Genomic DNA, 19199 nt, shown 5'->3' on the forward strand with positions numbered 1-19199 from the left:
CGCGAGCTGCCAACACAACGTTTGAAACTCCATTCTCGCGTTTCTACAAGCGTCAAGCCTCCGTCTTTGCTTTCGCTCAATGTCCACAGCCCGACACCACGCGCTACTGTGTACCCTTCGTCTCTGTTAAAATTACTGCTTTTTATTCTAATTTCGTCCGCTTCTGTTGTAACAGGATCCCAGTAGGATATTGTTTGAGCCAAAACTCTCGTCTTTCCACAATGTATTTCATGCCATTTTGTAGGCGGTATTCAGCCACAGCCAACTGCTCAAATTATTTTTTATTGAAATGACGTGTATGCTCTGCACAATGCTCAGCAACAGTGCTATAAATGCTGCCACATTCACAGGTGACGCCTTACACGCAAGGAACTTGAAGACCTACGTTGTCTTTAACGTGGCGTAACGTATCTCTTATCTTGGTGGTGGGGCCAGGACACTGGTCTCAGTCCATGTCTCTTCATCACGATCCCTATCTTGCTAGTAGTTGTTCCACAGTATGGATTTCAGCTCCTGATGACGACGAAGCTTGAGCGGTTTATCCGAAGTGACGCGGCTTGTAAACCGAGAAAATTTTATTGAAGCATGCCACGATGAAAGAATCCGACGACACACACTGATGTAATCATGCACATACCTTTGTAACGAAGAGGAACTTGAGAGCGAGCTTGAAGAGTAGAATGGGCTTGATGATGAAGAGCAGCAGGAGCTTAAACAGACCAAATGCCTTGAGCTTGGCCAGGATGAGCTTGAGCAGCGCCAGGATGCCGAACTTGAGGTACTTGTCACCATGGTGATGATGCCGGTGTGGCACGTACACGGGTGGTCCATGGTAGCCATGGTGCACGGGGCGAGCGTGGTGGTGGTGGTAGTCGTCACCGTGTTCATAGTAGCCTGCAACAAGAATCACAGAAAATCGCACCACTGACTGAACACCTTGTTCTCCATTTCGGTGAGTAGTTCCTACTTAGTTCCTCCTCTGTGACAGATATCGATAAATAAACCAAAATGGTAGGCATCGTTGATGACAATACCCGGTCTAATTTTCGTCACCATATAGCACAGAAGTAGCCTGGGCTACGTTTAAAACCTGTTCAAAATATCTTATATGATGACAGTATGTGGTATTGATTGCGAACTGTCTATCAAATAGGAATGTTAAGCCTGAGAACTTCCCTGGTGCTTTTTGATAGGATGCACGGCAGACGAGTGACATAGGCTATACGCTAGTCTGGACAGGAAAATATTTATTAGTCTGATGTGGAACTGATCCTTGTTAATTCAGATGACTCTGAGCACTATGGGACTTAACATCTGAGGTCATCAGTCCCCTAGAACTTAGAACTACTTAAACCTAACTAACCTAAGGACATCTCACACATCCATGGCTGCGGCAGGATTCGAACCTGCGACCGTAGCGGTCGCGCGGATCCAGACTGAAGCGCCTAGAGCCGCTTGGCCAGACCGGCCGGCAACCTTGTTAATTAACAAGAATACTTCTCTCTACAGAAATGCTGGAAACCTTTACTTCGATACACCCATCTGTTACTGTCGCATTCCGGTAAGTGCACATCTCCCGCGTGCTCCATCCCGAGTGCTTTGCTGCCGCATTATCTTCGCCTGAGTGAAGAGAGTAGACTCTCTTAGTGCCCCGTTAAATGCAGCACACAGTAGGACTCACGTGTTAATTGTCAGGAGCCATGCGAAGCAAAATTACTTGCAACCTGTTTGTGCAAGTAGATAAAATGTATTCGCTGTTGCGAATATGGGCTACCATCAGCTATATGATGGAATGACAACAGTGAAAACTTGTGCCGGACCGGAACTGGAAGCCGCATTTCCCGGTTACTGCGAGCGGTCGCCTTACCATTTGGCTATCTGTGCACTACTTACGAGCACACCCAAACTTCCATGTGTCTACAACCTGTACTCGTACATCCATTATGTACATTCCCGTATAGAGGAGACATTTTACGTGAAAGTCGCTCGTCCGGTGTCTGTAGATAAATACTGCATTGTAGTGCCTGCGTTATTTCGAATTACGTTGCAAGTTTCCTTCAGAATAACACAGGCACTGCAATATCGTGTTGTGCAAGAGTTTAACACAGGAAGTGTTTTGACTAGACTATCAGCAAGGTCTGAAATGCGAAACTTAGTGTCGAAATTGCGCAAAACGGGTTCTGCAGCGAATCAAAGCCGTGCTGCTCGTTAGCAAGGATTAGTCCCGCAACAGTCTTATCATAAATAATTTCCGAGCCTGTTTTATTTTGCCTATCTTGCAGTCCCTGTATCGTGCTAATCGTCATGTTCCCTAATAGCAATGCTTCATAGATCAATCTTAATTGCGTTTCTTCTGTCGTGGGTTAACTGTAGTCCTTCTCCTGTAAACTCATGATGAAGTAACCGTGCATAAAGCCAAAGATGATGGGGTAGCTTCATATGTTGTTTTAAAGGGTAAATGAAGTAAGACGTGAAAATGGTTCTGTCACAGTGAGGGTCATTTTCATGCGAGTCACACTACACTACCAGAAAAGCCATAGTCCTTTGAAGACATCGAAAGTCGTAGTTCTCCAGCCCACTAAACCTCAGAATTAGAGAATGTCATCAGTTTTGACTAGTCAATTACTAGAGCAAGATAAAAATCAAAAAATGGGTAGGAGAATATCAACAAACAGTGTAAGGTGTGCAAAATTATAAAGATATATTCAGTTACTAATTTTTTCTGTCATACAGTATTACAAAATCTTATTTTTCATCGTCCACATTGCTTGACGTGCCAGAACAATATTGTGGGTGATATTTATTATAGAAACAACCGACGCACAAATTTTCGCAGCACCATGCGCATTTTATGAAAGTAATCTCTTGCAGGCGCACGGTTTCTTCATGAGCGATACCGGGAAACACAATTCTTTTACATTCAAAAGATTTCTCTTTCATCCACTAATTTCTATGCGAACCATGCGTATCTAATCATAGTATCAAAATGAGGTGCATTGAATTGATGTAGGATTAGCGAATGTACTTTTATCGAATCTTCACTAGAAGCGATCTCTCTATTGTCTTTCATCAAGTCGGTAGCATTCTGAATCATTTCCGTGAAGATTTTTACCTGTCGGTAAAAATAAACATCGCAGGGCTAGCAACAAGGAGTGCACTTTGGCGGGACCACTTTTAGGGCGTAGGTACGCGCTTTCCTTTCATCAGTGAATAGATGATCGTATAAAGTTGAATCCGTTTGCCATCTCCACGAATCGATGATGAACAAAATTTTTTTCTGTCCCACGTACGGAAGAATTACAGAACGCAAAAATTCTTCGTACACCAGTTTCGTGAACTTCCCGGATTTCGTGCAGGACACGACTACATTTCTGTATTTCCCAGTTAATTCGTCTACTTGTTTTTGAACGTTAGGACCAAATTTTCGGAAGGGTTCTTGCACACATAAAAAACCATATGGGATCACCTTTCCTGAGGCTGTTACGGTATACTGGGCTATAAAGAATTGTTTAAATCTTTTTTTCGGACAAGAACGGTTTTCGTTCCTTTTCCCGAAAGTGATTTATTATACCTTGCCTGATACTGGCAGCCAGTTTGATCAGTCTTGATTACGAAGTCCAGGTCGAAATTCTCCATAAGTATTCTCGTTTGTACGCGGAATTGTTCGGCAGCTGATAAAACTTCGTCTATCATCGCATTCTTTAGAGCTGACGAATTTTGTAATATTTCTTTGCCGTATCTTATGTTTTTTCTTGAATCGCTCAACGATAATGGGTGGATATCGAATTGAGGTAATACAAGACGCGACCGTTGTACGAACATTTGGAACTCCAAATGCGAACCACAAACGGAATGAATATTTGAAAAAATTAATAACTGAATATATCTATATAATTTCGCACACGTTACACTGTGCTTTGATATTCTTTGAAATAAAATTGAAAAATTCAGTTGATCTTGAAAAAAGAAAAAGAGGCACAGGAGACGGATTCTAACGCGATACCTCCAGCGCAGTAGCCGTGAACCTTTACGGCTGAGCTACGCTGACTTGCTCGGAATATATGTAATGTTACGTATATACAAATTGCACAATGAACTTCATAATTGATTTTCTCAAAAACCAAGGCCCGTCGCTAAAAAACCGAATAGCCAGTACTCAGGGTAAGTGCCTCTACAACATATTTGAAGCGTATCAAAATCCGTGATTTACAGTATGGAGCGTCCCCTTGTCAGTGTGAGACCACATCCCCAAGGTACAGGAACGCAGAATTCTCTCTTTGCCTTAAACGATGACGCTGAGCCCCTAGCTGACTAAGATTCAAGATTTGAGAGGTAAGTCCTTCGTGTATTAATGACATTAATAGCGTTTATGAGTGTGGGTTCTAACTTCTAGCATAACTGGTACTCAACTTCCGTGCGTGGAAGGACTATAGTGATCGATTCTCCTACTATAGGCCTCTACTGCTCTCTTTTACTCTGATTCATCTTTCGTCATCCGTGTAGAACCGTCAGTTGGGCCTGACTGCTTGCTTTTGTAAAGTTGTTTCATCTGTTCGAATGTCTTTATTTCGCCTCTTTGTGTCCTGAAAATGCTTTCCTTGAAGCTTCGTATTCATTACAGGGAACAGGGGTGCACATCCTGTGATTACGGGGGATGTGAAACTGTAGTGATTATAGGCTTGATCTAAAGCTGCCTGACACTCAACACTGCATGACCAGGAGAGTAGTCGTGATGTAGAAGCTACTCCTTTGGTTACAGGCCATTTTTTCTTCCGTAATGCGAACGAAACCGTTTTGACAGCTGAAGGTAGTAACAGTGGGTAATAGTGGTCTGCTGATGTACCTCGGGGAACAAACGCACGGGCCGAGTGGTTCTAGGCGCTACAGTCCGCAACCGCGCGACTGCTACGGTCGTTGGTTCGAATCCTGCCTCGGGCATGGATGTATGTGATTTCCTTAGGTTAGTTCGGTTTAAGTAGTTCTAAGTTCTAGGGGATTGATGACCTCAGATATTAAGTCCCATAGTGCTCAGAGCCATTTGAACCATTTTTTGAACAAACTCACGGAGGACTATCCACTCAGTATCAGAATGGCGAAACAACATCTCTTAATTTGATTGTCAACGGTCTTCCTTTTATTGGTCGAGGTAATTAAAACGTCTTCCACAAGCTCGATGGGAGTTATACGGAGTAAGGAACGAGTCCAGGGGTGTCCATAATTATTACTATCACACCTGCCAAGAACGGGAGCACCAACAGGAAAACGGGTCAGATGGATCTATTTTTTTAAAAATCTAGTTATCGCAAGCAATTGATCAAAGAAATCAGGTACAAAATTATGGTAATGGGCAGAGGAAATAGTACCTTAACTTTGAATGAACAAAAACCATGCAGGAACTCCTGGGAATGAGTTCGCGGATAAGCTCGCCTAACAAAGAGCTCGAGAAAACGCAACAAAAAGCCACAACAGAATTTCTGCCTCTGTTATCAAAAGGAAATTAAGATGTATACCAAACGGAAAATGGGAAAGAGAGCTGGTGAAATCAAGAAAAGGAATTGTTTCCAACTGCTGGATTTCACCTTTCCATAAATTTAACACCGTAATCTAATCTTACAACTACGTTACCTGGGAACGGAAACATAATGTTTTATTGCCATCGGTTCAGATTATCCCTCCGTGCTGACTCCACATACGCAGAGAACGGCCCAGCAGTAGACCGCCGTTTATAGACGAATCACGAAGTTAATAATGAGAGAGATGCGCTAAGGAAAAATGTAACAAAAAGGGAGGCAGCTGGCCAGTCGGCAAACCAGTTTTAGTAAAACTATACATGAAACAATTTTGCAAATTTTGTAATGGAATAAAAAATCTCAAGATAAAAATAGTCGTAACACTTGCCAAAGTTAAAAAAAATTGTTTTGCCTGAAAACCATATGTGACGTACACTTTTATTTTTGTAATGGCATTAACGTATTTCTCTGGTAGTAGGAAACATTGCCTTAAATTACTTTATTGAAGCGTACTGTTTTAAATATAATTAATTGTGAACTTTCACCAGCACAGTAGCAATTCCTTATGTTTAATTTTGTTCGTCACATATTTTGTAGAACAATAAGCTTAAAGATGTAGTATTACAAAATTCGTATTGGACTGTGTCGCAATAAACAAATAAAAGTAATGGCTAGTATCAAATGATAACAATAACACCAAGTTTCGTCGTCTGTGAAGCTTTTTGACAAAACATCTATGTTAAGACATTGTTTCTTCAGCTGTGGAACTGAAAAACCGCCAAACTCATGAAACAGCATTTACAAGTACAAGCCCTCTTTCCTAACTGACTCTTATACAATGGAAACTCCAGGTTGGAATGCCAACAATATTAGGAAAAGGTTAAACTGTTATTCACCTTAAAAAACGCCAGCTAAATTGCAAATAGGTGCAACGGAAAGACTGTTACACTTTATAGCTTTTGGCCAAAACCTTCTTCAGCAAAGAAAACACACACTCATTCACACAAGCAAGCACATCTCATGCACACATAACAGCTACCACCGGCATCTCCGATCGGATTTTCATAGCTGAAGAAGGCTTCGGCGGGAAGCTATAATGTGTAATAGTCTTTTCGTTGTGCCTTCTTGCCACTCAGTGGCTCAGCTTTACAGTGAACCTCTCGGGGTAGCTGTGCGGTCTGGGGCGCCTTGCCACGGTTCGCGTGGCTGCCTCCGTCGGAGTTTCGAGTCCTCCCTTGAGCATGGGTGTTTGTGATGTCCTTAGCGTAAGTTATTTTAAGTTAGATTAAACAGTATGTAAGCCTAGGGACCGATGACCTTAGAGGTTAGGTCCAATAGAACTTACCACAAATTTCTTTATGGTGAGTAGCAATTTATCCTTACCCTAATATTGTTGACTTTTATGCAATGATGGCTGTTTGTCCAGTTAACACAATGTGAAATACGTGAAACTGGCGGGAGAATCTGTTGATAGCGTCCCTCTGCCTCCAGGAAATGTACTTATTTTTGGACTCACGTTGCATTTAGAGTCAGCTGCTTATAGCAGTATATACGAGGGTTATTCCAAAAGTAAGGTCCGATCGGTCGCGAAATGGAAACGACTATGAAAATCCGATAAAGCTTTGCACAGATGTGTTGGGTAGTGTCTCTAGTATAACCCCAGTTAGCATCACGTCGCTCTTCTCATTTCTGAGCTCGCAGTGAGTGCGTAAAGATGTCTAGAAAATAGTGTCTGCCGCCAAGTACGAGGGCCTGGTGAGAAATTTCGCCTGAAGCTATGCAGCCAACATTACATAACTGTCGTGCTGTTTCGTCTTCACGACAATTCTCAGCCGCATTCTGCAGGGGCAATGAAGATGCTCCTGCATCGTTTTCAAATGGAAATGTGAGATTACCCACAATACAGTCCGCAATTGTCTCCCCCTGAGTTTCATCTCTGGTCACATGAACCGCTGTCTTTGAAGACAACATTTTGACACAGACAACGAGGTGTAGGCCAGCGTGGAGAATTGGCGGAAAGCTCTGGCGGCTGCCTTCTATGATGAGGCTATTGAAAAGTTGGTACAACGCTATGACAAAAGTCTAAGTCAGAACGGCGACTACGTAGAGAAGTAGCTGAAAGGTGTAGCTAATTGTTACAAGTAAAACATTTCTGATGTTCACTGTGGATTCAATTTGGCAATCAATCGGACCTTACTTTTGGAATAACCCTCGTACTACTAACTTTCGCTCACTCACCGTCTTCCTCTACATATCCATAGCCGTAGCCTCCCTCGTGGTCCTCATAGTCATCGTCATCTTCGAAGCCGAGGCGGTCTCGTGGCGACGGCCCTGTTGGGTAGTCGTCGACAGCATCCTCCTTCCGCTTCTTAGCGCCGTATTTGTAGCCTTCCTCTACCTGCTTGCTCGACACTGTCGTCTTCTTGTAGTCACCCTCTTGTGGTTGGTACTTCCCAGAGTAGCGGTTCCTGTAGTAGTCGTGGTTGTAGGTCAGCGGAGCGTACTCTGCAGTCCCCACCGCCACTGAAGGCTTCTGGCTATCCACGTCATTGCCCAACTCGTTGTTGGATGGTAGAGTGTGATAGCTCCGACCAGACGTCGCCAGCGACAACTGAGGACTCGAGATCGCGCTATTTGGAGGCTGCACCATCGGGTTCTGTGCTTGAGCTGACGACCAGTGAGACTTAGAGGTCGCATTGATCGGAGGATGCGCGGTCTGGTTGTGTACTTGAACGTCCAACCAGCGACTCCTCGAAGTTGCGCTGATCAGAGTCTGCACCGTCTGGTTCTGACCTTGAGGACCTTGAGCAAGTGGCCATTGAGGCCTCGAGGTCGCGCTGACCAGAGGCTGCGCCATCTGGTGCTGTATTTGAGATGGTGGCCAGCGAGCCCTCACGATCGTGCTGACTACAGGCTGTGCCGTGAGGTTCTGAAGCTGAACTGGCGACCAGTGCGACCTCAGAAAATCGCCCACCAGAGGCTGTGTCGCCTGATTCTGTACATGAGCTGGTTGGGCCATCGCCATCCACAGGGGCACCAGGTACAGCAGCGCCGTGCTCATGGCTGCTCTCATTTCTTCACCTGCCAACAACAAAAGACTAAGTGTCTATGAATTGTTTCAACAAGGGACAACAAAACATTAGCGACTTGTGAGAACGTTATTAGTAACTTTAGGTGCCTTTTTATTGAGTACGCAAACTTTTAACAACAAAATTATAGGTGGTAGAGGACCCTGAACTACTCTGAGATAAGGAATCAATAGTTGTAAGCGAATATTTGAGGTATCTCATGGTCTTTAGTAAGAAATGTGTGACGGCTCAACACAAAAGTTTTGTCTCAAGTACAGATAGTGTTGAGGATCAGTGGACAAAGTTCAAAACCATCGTACAACATGCATTAGATGAGTATGTGCCAAGCAACATCGTAAGACATGGAAAACAGCCAACGTGGTACAACAACCGAGTTAGAAAACTGCTGCGGAAGCAAAGGGAACTTCACAGCAAACATAAACATATCCAAAGCCTTGCAGACAAACAAAAATTACGCGAAGCGAAATGTAGTGTGAGGAGGGCTATGCGAGAGGCGTTCAGTGAATTCGAAAGTAATGTGCTATGTACTGACTTGGCAGAAAATCCTAAGAAATTTTGGTCTTATGTCAAAGCGGTTGGTGGATCAAAACAAAATGTCCAGACACTCTGGTACTGAAACAGAGGATGACAGACTAAAGTCCGAAATACTAAATGTCTTTTTCCAAAGCCGTTTCACAGAGGAAGACTGCACTGTAGTTCCTTCTCTAGATTGTCGCACGGATGACAAAATGGTAGATATCGAAATAGACGACAGAGGGATAGAGAAACAATTAAAATGGCTCAAAAGAGGAAAGGCCGCTGGACCTGATGGGATACCAGTTCGATTTTACACAGAATATGCGAAGGAACTTGCCCCCCTTCTTGCAGCGGTGTACCGTAGGTCTCTAGAAGAGCGTAGGGTTCCAAAGGATTGGAAAAGGGCACAGGTCATCCCCGTTTTCAAGAAGGGACGTCGAACAGATGTGCAGAACTATAGACCTATATCTCTAACGTCGATCAGTTGTAGAATTTTGAAACCCAGCTAGCACTATTCATCCACGAGACTCAAAGGGCCATAGACACGGGTTCACAGGTAGATGCCGTGTTTCTTGACTTCCGCAAGGCGTTCGATACAGTTCCCCACAGTCGCTTCATGAACAAAGTAAGAGCATATGGACTATCAGACCAATTATGCGATTGGATTGAAGATTTCCTAGATAACAGAGCGCAGCATGTCATTCTCAATGGAGAGAAGTCTTCCGAAGTAAGAGTGATTTCAGGTGTGCCGAAGGGGAGTGTCGTAGGACCGTTGCTATTCACAATATACATAAATGACCTTGTGGATGACATCGGAAGTTCACTGAGGCTTTTTGCGGATGATGCTGTGGTATATCGAGAGGTTGTAACAATGGAAAATTGTACTGAAATGCAGGAGGATCTGCCACGAACTGACGCATGGTGCAGGGAATGGCAATTGAATCTCAATGTAGACGAGTGTAATGTGCTACGAATACATAGAAAGATAGATCCCTTATCATTTAGCTACAATATAGCAGGTCAGCAACTGGAAGCAGTTAATTCCATAAATTATCTGGGAGTACGCATTAGGAGTGATTTAAAATGGAATTATCATATAAAGCTGATAGTTGGTAAGGCAGATGCCAGACTGAGATTCATTGGAAGAATCCTAAGGAAATGCAATCCGAAAACAAAGGAAGTAGGTTACAGTACGCTTGTTCGCCCACTGCTTGAATAATGCTCAGCAGTGTGGGATCCGTACCAGATAGGGTTGATAGAAGAGATAGAGAAGATCCAACGGAGAGCACCGCTCTACGTTACAGGATCATTTAGTAATCGCGAAAGCGTTACGGAGATGAAAGACAAACTCCAGTGGAAGACTGTAGGAGAGACGCTCAGTAGCTCGGTACGGGCTTTTGTTGAAGTTTCGAGAACATACCTTCACCGAAGAGTCAAGCAGTATATTGCTCCCTCCTACGTATATCTCGCGAAGAGACCATGAGGATAAAATCAGAGAGATTAGAGCCCACACAGAAGCATACCGACAATCCTTCTTTCCACGAACAATACGAGACTGGAATAGAAGGGAGAACCGATAGAGGTACTCGAGGTACCCTCCGCCACACACCGTCAGGTGGCTTGAGGAGTATGGATTTAGATGTCGATGTAGAAGCATGCCTTTGTAAACTACTTATGTTTCATGACAAACAGCTGTCTATCTCAGCGTTCTTAGTGACGTGCGCACAGTGGAATTTGCATTATGAAGAGCCATCTCATCTGCGAGAACAGTGGTGAGTATTTGAAAGCTTGGCCAGGAATGCGGGGCATCTATGTGCCTGCGTGACTGGATGACGGATTTTTATGGGGCCATTGCGTGCATGCTGGCTTAAGGGGATAGAGACGATAAAATGACAGCTAAGCTGGACGAAATGAAAAAGTAATAATATATATTTTCAATAATTTATATTCTTCTGTGCTCGCTACGTAGTGTATGTCTTTTGAGGAGTATATGTCTTTTAACGACATAGTACAATTATAATTCCAAGCACACTGCTAAGTTTGATAGCTTTTATTTTTACAATAGGCCTATTTCGGCTGAACTACCATCATCAGATTATCTGTGAGTAAATGGTATATATTTTTAGTACTTATTTCTAATTTGATGGGTAATCATTAAATGGATTTCATTATTATACATTTTTAGTACGTCTGATGGTTTTTGTCATACATGCTATATCGGTGGTTCTGTCACTGTAAAAATGGTAGGTTATCACCTTATCTAACTTATTACTTTATGTAGTTGTCAGATTACATTCTTTACATAGGTATTTTCGTGACAGCTTATTTGATAAATAATCGAGCCGTACTGTGTGGTTACAGGTAGTTCTTTTTATCATTTCTATTATGAAGGCACTGATCTGGGCTGTTGTTGTACCTTTTCTTTTTCTGTGTGTTATATCTAAGAAAATATAGATATAGATATAACACAAGGGAAAAGAAAAGGTATACCAACAGCCAGGATCAACACTAAGATAACAGCAATGATAGAACTGCCTGTGACCATGAAATATCGCTGGACTATCTATGAAATAAGCTGTCACGAAAATACTGATATGAAGAATATAATCTGACACCTACATTAAATAATAAGTCAGAAAGGTGATAACCAATCATTACAACTCCAATAACACCAAAGTAACGTAAATAACCAGCAAATAGACAGTGACAGAACAACCGATATTGCATGAATGTGAAAACCATTAGACGTATGTAAAAATGTGTAACAATGAAATCGATTTAATAATTACCTATAAAATTAGAAAAATTTGTCAGAAGTATGTACCATTAATTATAAGCAACTTGATGATGGCAGAACAGCTGTAATAGGCCTATTGTAAGCGTAAAAAGCCCCCAAACTTTGGAACCTATTTGAAACTACAATTATACTGTTATATACACTTTCGCAGATATTACATTACAAACGCTACAAACATGATACAAAAGCACCAAGTACATAAGAAAAATGGCATCGATGGGTTGAGCTCGTTGCAGCTTCAAGCAAGACTCTAGAACCGTTATTAAAAAGTTACTGTTGTTTTTAATTACGATAAATTATAAAATTAATAACTAATAAACTGTTGGAGCAATCTGATCACATGAAATGTCACGTGGATGCTGCCAACGTCTGTAAACAGCATAATGAGCTTGGCCTACTTTTCGAATCACGCATGTCTATAAAGAATTATAGGAGATTTACTGAAACTTGGTCAGCCTTTGCACCTGAGTGTTCAGCACGGCTGGACCCGATTCCCAGTACTGCCAGGGATTTATCCTTGGCCGGAATACTGGAACGGGGCGCACTAAGCAACGTGACGCAAACTGAAGAGATGCTCGACCGATTAGTAGTTCCCTAGTTCAGAAACCCAACATCGACCGGGAGAGACGTGTGCTGACCACATGCCCCTTCGTACCTCATCCGATGGAGCCATTTGACAGAGGATAACACGGTAGTTGGTCGCACCCCTAGGGCGAGAACGCAGAACTTTGTTTTTTACTGCTACTGAAAGTTGTTATGGAACCGTGCCAATCCTGTTCATCCTCCACAATTACAAGTAATATATAAGTAGCATGAGTTTCCCAAATCCTTATTTAATATTCCTAATAAAATAATAATCACGATCTGCTATTTGATACGTATTTTAAGTCTAGTCACGTTGCTAGATCACATGTATCCATGCTTCATGAGTTTTTTTTTAATAACTTGCGCGTGTCGATGTTTAACGAGAGATCGCTAAGTGACCGCAGTAATTTTCTCCGTTCTATAGTACGTTACTATATGTATGACTTTAAATTTAAATGGTGGTCATTGTTTCACTATCTAACTTGGATCCAGTTGTGTGTGACGTCACAGAGAATATTTAAGGACGAGTGTTAGAGCACGTGGGATCTTTTGCCAGTGGGTGCTGGTGTTGGTGAGTGTGTTATTGTTGATAGGCCGTGCAGCCAAATAGCCGTGAACACTTTAAATACTTTAATATTTCAGTGGACTCAGAATACACTGACGGAAAAAAAACGCGACACCAAGAAATAGTTAATGTAGAGTAAAGACATTTCGGGAATTTAAAGTTTAAATATTCTGGGGTGTTAGGCAGCGTCATATATCCTCTAAAATAGTCGACGTTTCGACCCCTCTACTGGGATTCACTTCAGTATCTTCCGGCTTAGTGGCTCCCAGCTATCAAAGAAGTGAATACGCGACCGCGGTGTGCGAGCAACATAAACAACGCGCTGCAAGTCACCTCGGCGGACAACAATATTTTGCGTAAATGTTCCCTCACGCTTGCTCTCTCCGCTTAGGATCTAGCCAATGCTGACGGCCAACCGATAGCAGTAGGACGAATTTCAACCAATAACCCTTCTCTAGCGTAAGAGTAGAATAGTGACTTAATATCCAATGACGATGCGCCACCAATAGTATCCACAAGAGTTTAGCCAATAACGCCCCTTCTTCTGCATCAGCGCATGAATATTAGCCTATGACGATGGCCCACCAATGGTGGCCACAAGAATTTTAACCAATACTCCCACTCTCCAGCACAAACGCGGGAAAACTCCCCTTTATAAGAGAACGCGACACTGGTCTCTGTCAGTGTTCTAGCAACAGTGGACACCGGAAAATCCTGAAGAAGATCCCAGCAGAGTGCTTGCATTGTGTTGTACAGGTGACGGCTGTCGTCTGTGAGATGGATTTCGATGCTTGTTGCACTTGTTCTGTCGATACAGGGAGGGTTAACGCTGTTTGTGAATGACGCTGGACTTGTCGCCCAATGATATCCCAAATGTATTCGAATGGAGACAGATCTGGTGATCGAGCAGGCAAGTCAACATGTCTATAATCCCTACAGCATGTGAGGTTACAACACCGGTATGTGGGCGCGCGTTATCCTGTTGGAAAACACCTCCTGGAGTGGTTCTCATGAATGTCAGCACAACAGGTCGAATCTCCAGACGGGCATACAGTTTTGCATGATAGGATAATCATGAGAGTGCTCCTACTGCCATACAATATCGCATCCCAGACCATAGCGCCACGTATTGGTCCAGTGTATTTAGGGCACACACAGGTTGGTTGCAGGCCCTCAACTGGCCTCCATCTAACCAGCACCCATCATTGATAGCGAGGCAGAAGGAGCCTTCACCTGAAAACACAACAGACCTCCACCCTGCCCTCCAATGAGCTCTCATTCCCGGGTTCGATTCCCGGCGGGGTCAGGGATTTTCTCTGCCCCGTGATGACCGGGTGTTGTGTGCTGTCCTTAGGTTCGTTATGTTTAAGTATTTCTAAGTTCTAGGGGACTGATGACCATAGATGTTAAGTCCCTTAGTGCTCAGAGCCATTTGAACCAATGAGCTCTCACTCGAAGCCACTGAAGTCGCAAATGGCGGTGGTTTGGGGTCAGAGGAATGCAAGCTACATGGCGTGTAGCTCAGAACTGTCCTCGAAGTAACCAATCTGCGACAGTTCGTTGTGTCATTGTGGTGCCAACTGCTGCTCAAATTGCTGCTGCAGATACAGTACTCTCCGCCATAGCCATATGCCAAACACGACGGTCTTGCCTCTCTTTAGTGCCACGTGGTCATCCGGAGCCCCGTCTTCTTGCGACGACCTTGACCACCGCCGAGAGCAGTCGCAATCCAACTACAGTACCTTGTTCAAACTCCGTGGGGTGTTGACAATGGCGTCTTTGACGCCTCATAGGCATTCTTCACTAACATCAACTCACCACGCCCAGTCCCAAAGGTAACTAACGTTCACGTCCGTTACATCGTGTGTTTAAGGTAAAAGTGATCTGCATCCTCGTAGTGGCACTACTAGCGCCATTGTTATGGGACTGGTGCGAAATCTGAATATACATCATCTTTCAGGTGTAGAAACACGCCTACCAACTTCCGTTTATGTCGCGCAGCTCTTCTTGGTGTTCCGATTTTTTTTCCGCCAGTATAATTTCGAGGGCGCGATTTACGAACCGACTTCCCACTGGACCTAAGAGTATTTGTGTTTTTAGTGAATGATTTTGTAGACCATTAGTTTTGTTTGCCAGTCTGATGCAGGTCTGAATTATAATTATTATTTGCTGCAGTTAATACTAAGAAACGGTCTCGCCGCAGTGGTAACACCGGTTCCCATCAGATCACCGAAGTGAAGCGCTGTCGGGCTGGGCTAGCACTTGGATGGGAGACCATCCGGTCTGTCGAGCGCTGTTGGCAAGCGGTGTGCACTCAGCCCTTGTGAGGCCATCTGAGGAGCAGCTTGATTCAGAAGCAGCGGTCCCGGTCTCGGAAACTGACATATGGCCGGCAGAGCGGTGTGGTGACCATATGCCCCTCAAATTCGCATCCAGTAACGCCTATTAGTTGAGGATGACACGGTGGCCGGTCGGTACCGTTGGGCCTTCATAGTAAGAGAAATACGTAGTTGGATATACACACATCATTCCGAGAGTTCCGGAACTGTACAGAAAATTGGAATACAGATCAACATAAACATCATTTCTCCCTTTTTATTGCTCATGAAAACCACACATTGCATGTAGTACTACCATACAGCGAGTCCTTCAGAGGTGGGGGTCCAGATTGCTGCACACATCGGTACCTCTAATACCCAGTAGCACGTCCTCTTGCATTGACGCATTCCTGTATTCGTCGTGGAATTCTATCCACAAGTTCATCAAGACACTGTTGGTCCACATTGTCCCACTCCTCCACAGCGATTAGGCGTAGATCCCTCAGAGTAACTGGTGGGTAACGTCGTCCATAAACAGCGCTTTTCAATCTATCCCAGTGTTGTTCGATAGGGTTCATGTCTGGAGAACACGCTGGCCACTCTAGCCGAGCGACGTCGTTATCCCGAAGGAAGTCATTCACAAGATGTGCACAATGGGTGCGCGAACTGTCGTTTATGAAGACGAGTGCCTCACAATATGCTGCCGATATGGTTGCACTATCGGTCGGAGGATGGCATTCAAGTATTATACATCCGTTGCGGCGCCTTCCATGACCACCAGCGGCGTACGTCGGCCCCACATAATGCCACTACTAAATAGCAAGGGACCTCCACCTTGCTGCACTCGCTGGACAGTGTGGCTAAGGTGCTCAACCTGACCGGGTTGTCTGGTTGAAGGCATATGCAACACTCATCGATGCAGAGAACGTGATGCCAATTCTGAGCGGTCCATTCTGCATGTTGTTGGGCCCATGCATGGTGTCGTGATTGCGAAGATGGACCTCGCCATGGACGGCTGGAGTGAAGCTGCGCATCATGCATTTTGAGTCATAAGACGAAGTCTTGTGGCTGCCCGAAATGCGTTATTCAACATGGTGACCTTGCTGTCATAGTTTCCTCCGAGCCATAATCCGTAGGCAGCTGTCATCTACTGCAGTAGTAGCCCTTGGGCGCCTGAGGAGGCATGTCATCGACAGTTCCTGTCTCTGTGTCTCCTCCATGACCGAACAACATCGCTTTGGTTCACTCCGAGGCGCCTGGACACTTCCCTTGTTGAGAGCCCTACCAGGCACAAAGTAACAATGTGTTTCAAGGGTCAGTCGTTGTCAGAACAATATTCTGAGTTGTTGTGAGTGCATTATGTCTGAGCTAAGTGAATTCGAACCAGGGCAGGTTTTTGGTGTTCGTATGGTGGGTGCTTCCATAACCAAGCTAGCCGAAGCGCATGGTTTTTCAAGAGGCATCATATCGTAGATTTTTACCGCGCGCAAGGAAAAATGGAATAACACCATCCGGTAAGTCACAACGTGGACGGAAGTATGCGTTGAGTGAACGTAACAGACGGACATCGAAGATGATTGTGACGAAAACTATAAGACGACAACAACTGCAAAGGTCACTATGAATGTCGCACTCGTGAACGCTGTCGGCGCCAAAACAACGCGAAAGGAACTCCACCTACAGGGAATTCCATGGCGAGCTTGAATTCCAAAATCGCTCACCAGTGAAGCAAATGCCCGTTGTAAGAAAACGGGAGTAGGAAGAGAAGGCAGGAGGAGATTAGTGTTTAACGTCCCATCGACAACGAGGTCATTAGAGACAGAGCACAAGTCCGGAAGAAAGTCGGCCATGCCCTTTCGAAGAAAAGATGCGGCATTTGCCTTAAATGATTTAGATAAATCACTGAAAACCTAAATCAGGATTACCGGACCTGGGTTTGAACCGTCGTCCTTCCGAATGCAAGTCCAGTGTGCTAAGCACTACGCTATCGAGCTCGGTACATCAGAACGTGGTGCCGAAGCCATAAAACCTGGACTATGGAGTGATAGCAGTTTGGTCGGATGAGGCTTGTTTCACACTGTTTTCAATTTCTGGCTACTTTACGTCCCAAGAGGGAAACGTAGCGAGGGTTCGGTGAAGATTTGGACAGCCATATCGTAGTATTCCATGGGCCCCGTGGTTACTCTGCAGGGTCGTATTACTGCTGAGGATCGTGTGACATTTTTGGCTTATCAGGTCCATCTCATTGTACAATGTTTGTTCTCCAGTGATTATGCTGTGTTCCAAGACGACAAGACTCTTTCTCACGCAGGTTACGTGGTCTAGGACTGGTTTTGTGAGCGCGAGGATGGACTGTAGCATCTTCCCTGGCCCACACAGTAATCAGATCTCAATGTTATTGAACATTGTGGTCTACTTCGAAGACCCGAATTGCCACTACTCTGCAGCAACAGTGGTAAATAAATGTCGGTGGCTAGGGCTTCCCGTCGGCTAGACCTGTCGCCCGGTGCAAGTCTTTTTAGGTGACGCCACTTTGGCGACTTGCGTGTCGATGAGAATGATATGATGATGAAGACAACACAACATTCAGGCGGAGAAACATCTCAGCGGAGAAAATCTCCAACCCAGCCGCGAATCGAACCCGGGCCCCTTTGCATGACATTCTGTCGCGCTGATCACTCAGCTATCGAGGCGGACAGGAAGAGTGGTATAAGAACGATTTGAAGCCCATACGAGGCCTGTATTTATACATTCTGAGATGGCTGGGAGCTATTTTGAATGTGGGCGGTTTTCATACACCGTATTAGACGTTGTAATGTGTTTTTGCTGTTTCCATATTTTTGCAAAAACAGACATAATGTCTGATGGGATAGCCGCAATCAGTGGTTTTACAATATTACTTATAATCCGTCTTGATTGTAAAATGTTTAATCATATGACCGGTTTCGGTTCCCCTAGAACCATCTTCAGATCTGATATTTCGGTTACAGGATTCACCCGTCCACACACAGCAACTTTCACATGCTGTCTGTGGACGGATTACTCTTGTAATCGAAATATCAGCTCTGAAGATGGTTCTAGAGGAACCGAAACCGGTCATATGATTAAACATTTTGCAATCAAGACGGATTATAAGTAACATACATATTTTTGTCCAGCCCCTTTCTAACAAACACCCTGTCAGCAGGTAATTAGGCCCCACAATTGATTTTTTAATAAAGCTGTTTCTTTCATAGGAAAGAGTGCTGGAGGCACAGTTACCTCACAGGGAACTGCGGCAGCTGCTGAACAGTGTTCCACAGCGTGCAACAGCAAGCAACGGGCTTAGAATGAAACACTGATGTGGCAGTTCCCAAGGAGACACCTTTGAACGTGGAAACTGCTGGCGAGAGTGCCGCAAGAGAAAAGGAAAGGCAAAAACGTACGGTAGTGCCATTTTAAGGGGCATTTTGTGCTTTGAAAAGCCGAAACACATGGCGGCAGACCCGTCGTTAGACTGTCTGCGAGCTGAGAAATGAAGCGCACCTTCCTCCTTTATAACTCTTTGCCGGACAGTCACAGGACGGTGGAACGTCCGTCTGCTACACTCTGCACGCTTCCTGGACCCAGCCAGCTATTCAGAAAAAGACATCAGTAACCTACATTTTCTCTGATGTAGTATTCGACAAAGGAATTACTCGACAGGTGGAATCAGATGTTACGTCTGAATGGGAAGCATTCATTAGAAACGCTGGCGTCATGGCGTACGGTCCGAGGGAGGTTGCCCGAAGTGTTTCTTTGCACAACGAGCATAAATTACGCGCTGAAAGGTGCCTGTGT

The 19199-nt window shown here is 44.4% G+C and overlaps 1 protein-coding gene across 1 annotated transcript in view; it reads right to left on the minus strand.

The window, feature by feature from the left end:
• LOC126458320 (uncharacterized) overlaps window positions 1-19199 on the minus strand; it is a 73435-nt gene that overhangs the window by 9835 nt on the left and 44401 nt on the right. Inside the window, exons 2-3 of the mRNA XM_050095274.1 lie at window positions 7749-8591; window positions 638-894 (exon numbers count right to left, since the gene is read on the minus strand). Of these exons, the coding sequence (XP_049951231.1) occupies window positions 638-894; window positions 7749-8583 (1092 nt within the window). The 5' untranslated portion in view covers window positions 8584-8591. The remainder of the gene's footprint in view (window positions 1-637; window positions 895-7748; window positions 8592-19199) is intronic.

This window comes from Schistocerca serialis, chromosome 2 (genome assembly GCF_023864345.2).
Source record: "Schistocerca serialis cubense isolate TAMUIC-IGC-003099 chromosome 2, iqSchSeri2.2, whole genome shotgun sequence".
NCBI classification, from domain to species: Eukaryota; Metazoa; Arthropoda; class Insecta; order Orthoptera; family Acrididae; genus Schistocerca; species Schistocerca serialis.